This window comes from Hyperoodon ampullatus (assembly GCF_949752795.1).
Source record: "Hyperoodon ampullatus genome assembly, chromosome: 2".
Classification (NCBI taxonomy): Eukaryota; Metazoa; Chordata; class Mammalia; order Artiodactyla; family Ziphiidae; genus Hyperoodon; species Hyperoodon ampullatus.
The window spans coordinates 161197353-161211452 of NC_136915.1; the positions used below are offsets into that span (position 1 = coordinate 161197353).

At 38.0% G+C, this 14100-nt stretch overlaps 1 protein-coding gene across 2 annotated transcripts in view; it reads right to left on the reverse strand.

Moving 5' to 3' along the window:
- CEP350 (centrosomal protein 350) overlaps positions 1–14100 on the reverse strand; it is a gene marked incomplete at its 5' end in the record, with an annotated part of 126533 nt that overhangs the window by 12304 nt on the left and 100129 nt on the right. For both annotated transcript variants that reach the window (XM_079726989.1, XM_079726990.1), the window contains 5 exons: positions 5937–6083; positions 6172–6579; positions 7436–9438; positions 10436–10518; positions 13504–13640. In XM_079726989.1, coding sequence (XP_079583115.1) covers positions 5937–6083; positions 6172–6579; positions 7436–9438; positions 10436–10518; positions 13504–13640 — 2778 coding nt within the window. The remainder of the gene's footprint in view (positions 1–5936; positions 6084–6171; positions 6580–7435; positions 9439–10435; positions 10519–13503; positions 13641–14100) is intronic.

Consider the following 14100-nt stretch of genomic DNA (forward strand, 5'->3'; position numbering starts at 1 on the left):
ATCTGCAAACAGTGACAGCTTTACTTCTTTTCCGATTTGGATTCCTTTTATTTCCTTTTCTTCTCTGATTGCTGTGGCTAAAACTTCCAAAACTATGTTGAATAAGAGAGGTGAGAGTGGGCAACCTTGTCTTGTTCCTGATCTTAGTGGAAATGCTTTCAGTTTTTCACCATTGAGGATGATGTTGGCTGTGGGTTTGTCATATATGGCCTTTATTATGTTGAGGAAAGTTCCCTCTATGCCTACTTTCTGGAGGGTTTTTATCATAAATCGGTGTTGAATTTTGTCGAAAGCTTTCTCTGCATCTACTGAGATGACCATATGGTTTTTTTCCTTCAATTTGTTAATATGGTGTATCACATTGATTGATTTGCGTATATTGAAGAATCCTTGCGTTCTTGGAATAAACCCCACTTGATCATAGTGTATGATCCTTTTAATGTGCTGTTGGATTCTGTTTGCTAGTATTTTGTTGAGGATTTTTGCATCTATGTTCATCAGTGATATTGGCCTGTAGTTTTCTTTCTTTGTGACATCCTTGTCTGGTTTTGGTATCAGGGTGATGGTGGCCTCATAGAATGGGTTTGGGAGTGTTCCTCCCTCTGTTATATTTTGGAAGAGTTTGAGAAGGGTAGGTGTTAGCTCTAAATGTTTGATAGAATTCGCCTGTGAAGCCATCTGGTCCTGGGCTTTTGTTTGTTAGAAGATTTTTAATCACAGTTTCAGTTTCAGTGCTTGTGAAGGGTCTGTTTGTATTTTCTATTTCTTCCTGATTCAGTCTTGGCAGGTTGTGCATTTCTAAGAATTTGTCCATTTCTTCCAGGTTGTCCATTTTATTGGCATAGAGTTGCCTGTAGTAATCTCTCAAGATCTTTTGTATTTCTGCAGTGTCAGTTGTTACTTCTCCTTTTTCATTTCTAATTCTATTGATTTGAGTCTTCTCCCTTTTTTTCTTGATGGGTCTGGCTAATGGTTTATCAATTTTGTTTATCTTCTCAAAGAACCAGCTTTTAGTTTTATTGATCTTTGCTATCATTTCCTTCATTTCTTTTTCATTTATTTCTGATCTGATCTTTATGATTTCTTTCCTTCTGCTAAATTTGGGGGTTTTTTGTTCTTCTTCCTCTAATTGCTTTAGGTGCAACGTTAGGTTGTTTATTCGAGATGTTTCCTGTTCCTTTTTTTTTTTTTTTGTGGTACACAGGCCTCTCACTGCTGTGGCCTCTCCTGTTGCGGAGCACAGGCTCCAGACACGCAGGCTCAGCGGCCATGGCTCACAGGCCCAGCCACTCCGCAGCATGTGTGATCCTCCCGGATCGGGGCACAAACCCGTGTCCCCTGCATCAGCAGGCAGACTCTCAACCACTGCGCCACCAGGGAAGCCCTCCTGTTAAGGTGGGATTGTATTGCTATAAACTTCCCTCTTAGAACTGCTTTTGCTGCATCCCATAGGTTTTGGGTCGTCGTGTCTCCATTATCATTTGTTTCTAGGTATTTTTTGATTTCCTCTTTGATTTCTTCAGTGATCACTTCGTTGTTAAGTAGTGTATTGTTTAGCCTCCATGTGTTTGTATTTTTTACAGATCTTTTCCTGTAATTGATATCTAGTCTCATAGCACTGTGGTTGGAAAAGATACTTGATACAATTTCAATTTTCTTAAATTTACCAAGGCTTGATTTGTGACCCAAGATATGATCTATCCTGGACAATGTTCCAGGAGCACTTGAGAAAAATGTATATTCTGTTGTTTTTGGATGGAATGTCCTATAAATATCAAGTAAGTCCATCTTGTTTAATGTATCATTTAAAGCTTGTGTTTCCTTATTTATTTTCATTTTGGATGATCTGTCCATTGGTGAAAGTGGGGTGTTAAAGTCCCCTACTATGAATGTGTTACTGTGGATTTCCCCTTTTATGGCTGTTAGTATTTGCCTTATGTATTGAGGTGCTCCTATGTTGGGTGCATAAATATTTACAACTGTTATATTCTTTTCTTGGATTGATCCCTTGATCATTATTTAGTGTCCTTCTTTGTCTCCTGTAATACTCTTTATTTTAAAGTCTATTTTGTCTGATATGAGAATTGCTACTCCAGCTTTCTTTTGGTTTCCATTTGCATGGAATATCTTTTTCCATCCCCTCACTTTCAGTCTGTATGTGTCCCTAGGTCTGAAGTGGGTCTCTTGTAGACAGCATATATATGGGTCTTGTTTTTGTATCCATTCAGCCAGTCTGTGTCTTTTGGTGGGAGCATTTAATCCATTTACATTTAAGGTAATTATCGATATGTATGTTCCTATTCCCATTTTCTTAATTGTTTTGGGTTTTTTATTATAGGCCTTTTCCTTCTCTTGTGTTTCTTGCCTAGAGAAGATCCTTTAGCATTTGTTGTAGAGCCGGTTTCGTGGTGCTGAACTCTCTCAGCTTTTGCTTGTCTGTAAACGTTTTAATTTCTCCATCAAATCTGAATGAGATCCTTGCTGGGTAATCTTGGTTGTAGGTTTTTCTCCTTCATCACTTTAAATATGTCCTGCCAGTCCCTTCTGGCTTGCAGGGTTTCTGCTGAAAGATCAGCTGTTAACCTTATGGGGATTCCCTTGTGTGTTATTTGTTGTTTTTCCCTTGCTGCTTTTAATATGTTTTCTTTGTATTTAATTTTTGACAGTTTGATTAATATGTGTCTTGGTGTGTTTCTCCTTGGATTTATCCTGTATGGGACTCTCTGTGCCTCCTGGACTTGATTAACTATTTCCTTTCCCATATTAGGGAAGTTTTCAACTATAATCTCTTCAAATATTTTCTCAGTCCCTTTCTTTTTCTCTTCTTCTTCTGGAACCCCTATAATTCGAATGTTGGTGCGTTTAATGTTGTCCCAGAGATCTCTGAGACTGTCCTCAGTTCTTTTCATTCTTTTTTCTTTATTCTGCTCTGCAGTAGTTATTTCCACTATTTTATCTTGCAGGTCACTTATCTGTTCTTCTGCCTCAGTTATTCTGCTATTGAGCCCATCTAGAGTATTTTTAATTTCATTTATTGTGTTGTTCCATCGTTGCTTGTTTCATCTTTAGTTCTTCTAGGTCCTTGTTAAATGTTTCTTGCATTTTCTCTATTCTATTTCCAAGATTTTGGATCATCTTTACTATCATTATTCTGAATTCTTTTTCAGGTAGACTGCCTATTACCTCTTCATTTGTTAGGTCTGATGGGTTTTTATCTTGCTCCTTCATCTGCTGTGTGTTTTTCTGTCTTCTCATTTTGCTTATCTTACTGTGTTTGGGGTCTCCTTTTTGCAGGCTGCAGGTTCATAGTTCCCGTTGTTTTTGTTGTCTGTCCCCAGTGGCTAAGGTTGGTTCAGGGGGTTGTGTAGGCTTCCTGGTGGAGGGGACTAGTGCCTGTGTTCTGGTGGATGAGGCTGGATCTTGTCTTTCTGGTGGGCAGGTCCACGTCTGGTGGTGTGCTTTGGGGTGTCTGTGGCCTTATTATGATTTTAGGCAGTTGCTCTGCTAATGGGTGGGGTTGTGTTCCTGTCTTGCTAGTTGTTTGGCATAGGGTGTCCAGCACTGTAGTTTGCTGGTCATTGAGTGAAGCTGGGTGTTGGTGTTGAGATGGAGATCTCTGGGAGATTTTCGCCATTTGATATTATGTGGAGCTGGGAGGTCTCTTGTGGACCAGTGTCCTGAAGTTGGCTCTCCCACCTCAGAGGCACAGCACTGACTCCTGGCTGCAGCACGAAGAGCGCTTCATCCACACGGCTCAGAATAAAAGGGAGAAAAAGAGAAAAGAAAGAAAGAAAGGAAGGAAGGAAAGAAAGAAAGGAAGAAAGAGAGAAAGAGAAAAAGACAGAAGAGAGAGAGAGTGAGAGAGGGAGAAAGAGAGAAAGAGAAAGAGAGAAGGAGAGAAGGAGAGAAAGGGAGAAAGGGAGGAAGGGAGGATAAAAGAAAATAAAGTAAGGTAAAATAAAGTTATTAAAATAAAAAAATAATTATTAAGAAAAAAAAAATTTTTTTAAAGGGGAAAAAAAAAGGACGGATAGAAGCCTAGGACAAATGGTGAAAGCAAAGCTATACAGACAAAATCTCACACAGAAGCATACACACACACTCACAAAAAGAGGAAAAGGGGAAAAAATAATAAATCTTGCTCTCAAAGTCCACCTCCTTAATTTGGGATGATTCGTTGTCTATTCAGGTATTCCACAGATGCAGGGTACATCAAGTTGATTGTGGAGATTTAATCCGCTGCTCCAGAGGCTGCTAGGAGAGATTTCCCTTTCTCTTCTTTGTTCGCACAGCTCCCGGGGTTCAGCTTTGGATTTGGCCCCGCCTCTGCGTGTAGGTCGCTGGAGGGCATCTGTTCTTCGCTCAGACAGGACGGGGTTAAAGGAGCCGCTGATTCGGGGGCTCTGGCTCACTCAGCCCGGGGGGAGGGAGGGGTATGGAGTGCGGGGCGAGCCTGCGGCGGCAGAGGCCAACGTGATGTTGCACCAGCCTGAGGCACGCTGTGCCTTCTCCCGGGGAAGTTGTCCCTGGATCCCGGGGCCCTGGCAGTGGCAGGCTGCACAGGCTCCCCAGAAGGGAGGTATGGAGAGTGACCTGTGCTCGCACACAGGCTTCTTGGTGGCAGCAGCAGCAGCCTTAGCGTCTCATGCCCGTCTCTGGGGTCTGCGCTGTTAGCCACGGCTCACGCCCATCTCTGGAGCTCCTTTAAGCAGCGCTCTTAATCCCCTCTCCTCGCGCATCAGGAAACAAAGAGGGAAGAAAAAGTCTCTTGCCTCTTCAGCAGGTCCAGACTTTTTCACGGACTCCCTCCTGGCTAGCCGTGGTGCACTAACCCCTTCAGGCTGTGTTCACACTGCCAGTCCTCTCCCTGCGCTCTGACCAAAGCCCAAGCCTCAGCTCCCAGCCCCGCCCGCCCCGGTGGGTGAGCAGACAAGCCTCTCAGGCTGGTTAGTGCTGGTTGGCACTGATCCTCTGTGTGGGAATCTCTCCGCTTTGTCCTCCGCATCCCTGTGGCTGCACTCTCCTCCGCGGTTCCGAAGCTTCCCCCCTCCGCCACCTGCAGTCTCCGCCCACGAAGGGGCTTCTAGTGTGTGGAAACCTTTCCTCCTTCACAGCTCCCTCCCACTGGTGCAGGTCCCATCCCTACTCTTTTGTCTCTGTTTATTCTTTTTTCTTTTGCCCTACCCAGGTACGTGGGAGTTTCTTGCCTTTTGGGAGGTCTGAGGTCTTCTGCCAGCGTTCAGTAGGTGTTCTGTAGGAGTTGTTCCACGTGTAGATGTATTTCTGATGTATCTGTGGGGAGGAAGGTGATCTCCGCGTCTTACTCTTCCACCATCTTCCCCCTCTCTCCACCAATGTGATTTTAAAGTTGGTTTGTTGAGAGTCCTTGTAGCTTCAGGGCACTTAATCTTTTCAGGGGCTTCTTAGACAACAAGCAATACTTTTTGTATATCACATTACTCTCCCACATATTTCAAAACTACATAACCAATTTGAAACCTCCAAAATCAAAGATGGAAAGTTAGCATCTACGTGTCTAGGGTTGGCATGTTTGATATATGACATGTTTTCATGTACTTTTAGAATATTATATCTATCTCTAAGTCATTAAAAACTCACCTAAAACTCATATGAATTGCAATAATTTATCTCCCTGAATATCTGATTTTTTTTCTTAAATATTATAATATATATATATATTTGTTCTGCAAAAAATTGAGGATTTGGGATTCCCTCTCACCCTCATCCCTCTACTGCTCATGGACTGAACGAATCAACAAATATTTACTGAATACCTACTATGGGACAGGCCTTGAGGACAGAATGGTGAATAATATAGAAGATAATAATAATAATACTTGCTTTTATGACATTTACAGATCTGTACAAATGAACAGCAAATCAAAAAAGGAGATACTCTACAGTTTGCAGTTTACCTTGATTTCATCAAGGTTATTTGGATTTTTCACTCGTCGGAAATAACTAGAGTTGATTCTACATGGCTTCATCCAGACAGGTTGATTCAAGTTGGGATCCTCGGCAAATATTTCCTCAAAAATCTCTTTTGTTAAATCAAAAACGGCCTTGATAGAGAAAAATAAACAAATTAAAATGGTTTTCAGACAACAGAGAGAAGTTTAAAAATTAGAATTATCCTTCCATGTTACATACCTGTTTGTACACCCTTTTACTAGTGCTTTCTATATCTAGACCCTTACTGGCACAGCCAAGCAGTTTTGTAGGAATACTGATGCTGTGAAGATCATGACCTAATTCTTTCCAGTTCCAAAGTTCTTCTGCTGCATTATGTACAAGAATTTCTACTTCCTCTGCAGTATGTGGGACTGCCAATAATGTTTCACATGGCTTTTGTGGAGCTCCCTTAGGTTCTGCCATTAGAGGTACAATTGTTTCTTCTGCCTTATTCTTTTGTATCTTGTGAGAAGAGCTCAAACCGAAGTCTTCATCAAACCAGTCTTGATCATCTCCTAACACACTCAGGAACTCCCGGCTAATCTCAAGTTCAGCAAGTCTCTTAGCAAGCTCTTCCTGCCCACTGGCACCAAATACTGGACTCTCCTACAGAAATGGAACCATTCAAACAGAGCACCATTTAGTAACCTCAGATCACTTAACAAGTTTGGGTTTTTTTTTTTAAAGACAAAGCAAATATATTATTTGTATATTTACTATTTCTCTATAAGCAAGACAGAAACAATATGGTGGCTACTAATGAACAATTTAAGAAAAAACTATCCTGTTTCCTGTAATTCTGCTCACATAAGCCTTACAACTGATTTTAATAAAATGTTTATTGATCAGTTTTTCCTTTCTGTTTCATCATTATTCTGTTTCTGAAGAACTGTTCTGCTTCTGAGATATGGAAATGAGATATAAAATTCTCACCTTTGGTGATTATCTAGCTCAAGTTACTCAAAATCATTACTGCTGTTCAATTGTCCATGGGCAACCTAAATAAGTTGATGGTCTGAGTATATGTCATAATGGATACATTTCAGTTTTACCAGAATCAACATCACAACTGGTAATTTCTGCAAGGCAACTATGACTGAGTAGATACGTGAACAAATAATTTCATAGCCAAAAAAGAACTGGGTTGAGAACCAATGGAGATCTCCACGGAATAAATTTATTCAGTGAATCCAGAAGGGAATCTAATCTGTGGACAGTATACAGGGGTTTCAACCCAGCATAAACCTGCCAGTGTTTGTGACAACTCTACAGTGACCACTCATAACATAATAGAGGACAATTATACTTCAGACAGAAAAACAGCTACATGGCCTTTACAAACTAGTGAAGTAATCTTTATTTAACAAACAACACATCACCAAAAAACCTATCAGGAGCTACAGAATTAAAATGTACTATAAAGGCAAGGTTAATTGACATTTTTTCTAGACAAAATACTTACAGGTCTAGGACACATATCTGGTGAGGAAATCTCTTCTTTCTCATCTTCCAATTCAGACCTTAAGAAGCAACCTGGAACACTTGGTGACTGTTCCTCAAGATTCTGGGATAGGCCTTGGGGTGGTACTTTCTTTTGATCATCAACAAGAAGCTCTTGATTGCTAAGCTGGATTTTCTCATTCCTAGCTTTTTTGATTTGTTGTAGTTGATTGACTGTGTCCTTCACAAAGACTTTTAGTAAACGGTCTGTCAGTAAGCTGACTGTTTCTAGTTGTTCCTTTGACTTTTTTTCCTCACTTGGTGATGACCTCAGCTGGGCTTCCAATTGGTTCTTTTCTCTTGCTAAAAGGTCCAGAAGTGGGGTAGAAAGCTTTTCTGAAACTTCGGGATATAGGTTCTCTTCCTTTTCGGTAAACTGCTGTTGCTCCCTTAATTCTTCAGAAAAGGTATTATCTAAAGTATCATCTTCTACAGCAGTGGAAACCTTTTCTGTGGCACCAGAAACAAGGTCTTTGTTTTCCTTTGAAGAAATCAGTGAATCCACTGAATTCTGCTGGTGAATATGGGCTTCAAGTACTCCAGAAATGTCCTGTATATTGTCTGTTTCTATTTTAAGGCTTCTATCAACTGAGGCTTCTGTGTCATGCATACTAGGTTGAGATTCCTTATAAAAACACTCAATTGCTTCCTTTTCTCTGTCAAACTTGGGACCCTCTGTATCTTTTTGTTCTTGATTATAGTATTGATATTGTTCATCTGAATAAGAGTCTTCATCTTCATTTATGTCTACATAGTCATCAAAGTTTTCTGAAATGTGAGATATTTTTTGAGGAGGAGCAAAAATCCCATGCTTCTCTTTGCACACAAAGTATACAATGCCATCATATGTTCCACTGTTATTTCCTTCAGGTTTATCCAACTCCACTCCAGCCCAAAATCCTTTAGCAAAACTAGTCACACCTTTGAATCGAAGAGTTCCTGGCTGAACATTGCCAATCAACACCCTATCACCGATGTGGAAATCAAGTAACTCATCTGCAAGAGAAGCTGAAGCTAAGGAAGGGGATTCAGTAAGTATCTGTTCATGCTCTACATCACTGCGCTCCTTACTTTTCATAAGCTCAGTGGGGGACTTGAGTTCTAACAGCTTTTCAGAATGGACATTACTATGAATAGAAAGGCTTTTCTCACTGAGGCACTCACTGATTTCATCATCACTACCAAAGCTAGTGGCTCTACTTCTAGAGATCCTTGTTGCCTGCGACTTCTCTCTGCAAGACTGAGAGTCTTTCCTGAGTGACAACAAAGATGTCACCTCAAAGTCATCTTTGTACAATTCAGCTGAAATGTCTTTCTTGAAAGAAGATACCTCAAAATCTTCAGAGTATGATATCTCTTTATGTGCCAAAAGATGTTCTGACCAAGATGAGTCTCTGCCCTTTATATTCTTTTGTATGTGAGTGTCTTTTTCTGATTGGATGTTTGCACTATGACCCATATCTTGATCTGACTGTCTCTCTTTTGACTCTTTTTTATGAAGATTTTCAATGGCTAACCTAACTAAGTCTTTCTGAACATTTATGGAATCTAAAGAAAGATCTTTCCTTGAAAGAATTTCAGATGAATCTCCCTGTTCCAGGTCTAGTTTCAGGAAGACATCAGGCTTCCTAGATTGTTTAGAATAGGTATCTTCAATTGCACTCTCCTCCAATTTTGCATATTCTACTTTGTGTATTTCTGATTTTTGACTAGATTCTTCTTCAACCTTGCCATCTGACACATCAAGAATTCTATTAGAGGCAGTTAATTCTTTGAGAAGAGGTAATGAAGGGACATTTTCTAGAGAATCTCCAGATTCTGCTCTGGTTCTCCTTGATGATCTGAGAATTGGAGAAGAAGTCTGAAAGTGCTCTTCTGTTCGACTGTCCAATTCAATCATTCTCTTTCCATATGCAGATAAAGACCTTTCTGACACTGATCTCTCAGAACCTGCCAATGCAGCATCTTAAAGGGGAAAAAAAGATCACATCAAAATTATCTAATCACAAATTTCAATTTCTGGAACCAAAGTTTAAATAAAAGCTAAATATTGGTGAGAAGAAGCTCTGGTCAATAAATAGGACCTGTTTTACAGGTTACTGTATAAGGTAAGTTTTTCCTTTAAGAGAATATACTGTACCAACAATAAACAGAACATTTAAAAAATGACTGAAAATTTAAAGTTTGGTATAATTTTTTAAGTGTTGTCAACTTACAAAGTAAAGAAAAATGGATCAAAGTTTATGGAAATGTTAATCCTCAAATCATGCAAAAACAGAATTGTATGGTGGATATTACATATATTCTTCGAAAACGAAAGCAATGAAGGAAGCACAAATGCAGGGACTTCAACTAACCTCTTGAATGTAAAAAAAAGGAAAAAAAATCAATTGTTTCTGCAAATATAGCACTTTACGAGCTAAAACTGCAAAATAAGAAGAAAATAAGATTTGATGAACTAACAAACCAAGAATTAAAAGTTTTAAATTCAAATCTGTTTTGTCATTGTTACTAGGTAGGCTTTTTCATGTCTCAGTTTTATTTCCTCATTGAATTACACTTTATTTTCAATAGTTCTTATCTTTCTTTGGATTAAATTGAAAAAAAATGTATGTAACTACTTACACTGAGAAACAGCATAGGCTGAAAATATATATAATCAGATACAAAATCTGATTAAGGGAGAATTTAGATACTGATGATACACTCACAGCCATTTTGGATTAATGTCTTTATGCCTCAGTTTTCATCAGTTATTGGGACAATAAAGACTGATTGACATAACTTAGGCATAACCAACAAATCACTTTAAAATATAAAAGTAACTTAAAATATTAAATAATCTATTATCTTTAAGAAATTCACTTTTTAACCAAAAAGCTGTAGAGGTGGAATTTTGTAGGCACTTGTATAATCTTTAGTCTATGTAGATACTATGTGATTATTTTTTCTAGTTACATACCAACATGTTCAGCAATAGACTCCAGGGATCCTCTGGAACGTTCTGACTCTGTCAGTGATTTCCAATTCTTTGCTGTTTCAGATCTAAAGTAGAAAAATTAATAAACAGAAATAAATGTATTGCTGATACTGTAATAACTGGTAACAAAAAGCAGTCAATTCTTAGACAACTGCTTCTTTTTTCTTCTTCGCAGGAAGTATTCCAACCTTTGCCACTTTCACCAAGTCTATTTGTGGCCTTCATCACACTCAGTAGATGATCTTGCCTCTTTTTTTTTTTTTTTTTTTTTGTGGTACGCGGGCCTCTCACTGTTGTGGCCTCTCCCGTTGCGGAGCACAGGCTCCGGATGCGCAGGCTCAGCAGCCATGGCTCACGGGCCCAGCCGCTCCGCGGCATATGGGATCCTCCCAGACCGGGGCACGAACCCGTATCCCCTGCATCGGCAGGCGGACTCTCAACCACTGCGCCACCAGGGAGGCCCTCTTGCCTCTTTTAATGAGAGAAACAGAGGCCATCAGCATGACCCTTCTTATCTTCAACCTTTTTACCTACAAATTTATCTATATTCACAGCCATCCCAACTGCCTTTCCTCCTGTCTGCAAGGAATAAAAAGGTGTATCTCTCACACTTGTTCAAACTTCTTTCTGCCCCAAATCCCATACATTTCCACAGCCTCACTGATGGTACTCCTCAATTGTCCATTCTTTTTCCTACAATCTTTAGTCCTTCAATCTGGTGATTTTTTTCCCCTCAGCTTATATGTATGCCTCAAGCCTCAAAAAAATCCCACCCCCCTGATCTTTTTTTTCCCTTGTTTTTAAAATTTTTTATTTTATATTGGACTGTAGTTGACTTACAATGTTGTGTTAGTTTCAGGTATACAGCAAAGTGATTCAGTTATACATATATCTATTCTTTTTAAAATTCTTTTCCCATTTAGGTTGTTACAGAATACTGAGCAGACTTTTCCCCCTCAATTCTTTATTCCTCCACCTGGTGCTACTGTCCTCTTTCATGCTTTAAGTTGACATTCACCATCTTCATTTTCTTGCTTTCTTTTTATTTGCCAGGTCATAATATTTGGCTTCTACTCCTACTTCTTTATAACCCCCTTAAAATGTTGCTATTTTATCATATTTAGTACTTGGCTCCCTTTTATCCTCTCTGAATTTGCATACCTTTTTCACCCAAATGTTCACCCAAATGTTGTTATATTTATAGCTTCAACCACCATCTATATGCTGATCACCCCAAATTAAAAAGCTAACATCTTTCCTGGATAATTCCACTTAGATGAACTACAGGTACCTCAAAATTAACATTTTAAAACCAAAATCATAAGACTCCCACCGAAGAAAACCTGATTTTCCATTTAGGTTAGTGGAACTTTGACCCAACAAACTACTATTTAAGAGAAACACGGGAGTCATCCAGCTTTTCCCTGCTTCCCTATCTAGCACTTTAATTTGTTAAGTATACTTCTTAAAAATTCCTAAAATCTATCTCCTATTCTCTATTCTTATTACAGTGGATTATCTGAGGGCTGGCTTAGACTACCATTATCCCTGCTTCTAAACTTACCCCTTTCTATCTTTCCTTCATATTGTAGTCAGAAAGATTTCTCTAAACAGAAATCTGATTCTACCATTCTCTGGTTAATAAAACTATAAAACCATTCAATGGATTGTAGAAATTAAAATAAAACTTATGTATAATGTAATATAAAGGAAAAATGTATAAGTAACAAAATTGCACACAAAATCTAAGCATAAAAAATCCTAGATGGAAATGTATCTAATTGTCGACATTTGTTGTTTTGGGATAGTTAGGTATGATACGATTTAAACTTTTTTCTTTTTACCACTTCCCTCAATATTCTAGTAGCAATAATAATAACAACTAATAATTGTGTGCTAGGCCCTGTTCTAAGTTAAGTCTTTTAACTCTCATAACAAGTTTATTACTCAGGTGTTGTATAGGGATCTAAATCCCTATTACAAAATTGAAGCACAGACAGGTTAAATAACTTGCCCCGAATTAAAAAGCTAGCTGGTACTGGAGTCAGGATTCAAACCCAGGTAATGCTAAATTAATTGTAATGAGCCTCTATAACATTTTTAAAAAACATTTCTAAAATATTTCTAAAATATTTCTTAAAAATATCTTAAAATATGCTTTTTAAAAAAATTTAACAGCGTCACATCTTCTAAAAAACTAAATTAGAAACTAACTACTAAGAATGCGTGAGTACAAGGTTATCACAATTTGTTTTTTATTTTTCCAGTCTCTTCTCCTAACTCCAGCTACATCCTATGATGTTCAGCTTCCATGATATGCCAAGCTCTCTGTTGCTTCTGGTCACTCATGAGTGCCCTTCTCTCTGAAATATCCCCTATTTCTCAGTCCCACTTACCTATATAACCTCTATTCACTCAAAATTTAGTTTAAATATTACTACCTGACTTTCTTATATACCATATTATATATTCTAATAGTGCTACTTTGTATCTTCTGTATTTGTATTCATTGATTGCATAATATTCTATCCCTGGAAAGAACCATCATTTACTGGGCTATTCACCAGTTCTGGACATAAAGGCTGCTTCCAGTGTTTATGTTATAAACATAATATAAAAGATGTTATGATAAACATATTCATGCAAATAGATATTTTTGATAGTCCATATTTTCTCAAGCTAGATTTTCAGAAGTGGAATTACTGAGTCAAAAGTTACAGATTGTTTTTGACTTTTGAAACATTGCCAAATTGTTTTCCAAAACAACTATACCAACTTACGATGCTATAATAGCAATGCTGGAGAGTACTATTTTTACAGCTCCCATCAGATTTCAGGATTCAAAATATATTTTAAAATCTGTATCTTATTATAAATTTTATGTGTGATTATATCATAAATAACAAGTTTACTTTAGTGAAACTGAAAATATAAACCAATATTTTCACTTCTACAATTTCAGTTACTTAAAAGATAGCTTCTACTCAAAACCTTTCCTTATTCCTTTCTCAAACAAGGCAGAATATAGGTTAGTTATCAAAAATTTCTACCTGTGTAGTGGAAGGGGCTTGATCTTGGGTTTTTCAGAAGCTGAGGAGAGCGTTTTAATCTGAGGCTTGGCTGTTGGTGATGTTTCCAAATCTCGGCTAAGCTCGGCTTCAGTTTTCTTAATGAATTCATCATATGACTAAGTTTAGAAAAATCAAAGGAGTCACTACACAGAATTTTTTAAACTATCTTAAATTATAAAATAGTATATTTTATGGTAAAATATTCAAACCGTAAAAAAGATATAAAGTTCTTTCTCCCTGCATCAGTATTATTTCCCAGTTCTAAAATCAGTTACTTGTATAGCCTTCTTGAAAGTCTATGTATAAGCAAGCTGTATAATTGTAATACTAATAACAATTAGGAAATGACAGTCTCAGTCTACAGAAGTGTAATACTTTTGAAGCAATAGTTCAGACCCTGCCACATTAAAAAAATTTCTTTAGCTAATTATATAATTATTCTTTAAAGGATGTCTTAATACTTTCCTGGTATTTTTAAGAAGTTTAGCCTTTACACTAAATTTCAATGGCAGTAGGGGTGAGCACTTCAGGAATACAAATCTCAAGGAGAGAGAAGGAAGTGGTTGGGAGTATGAT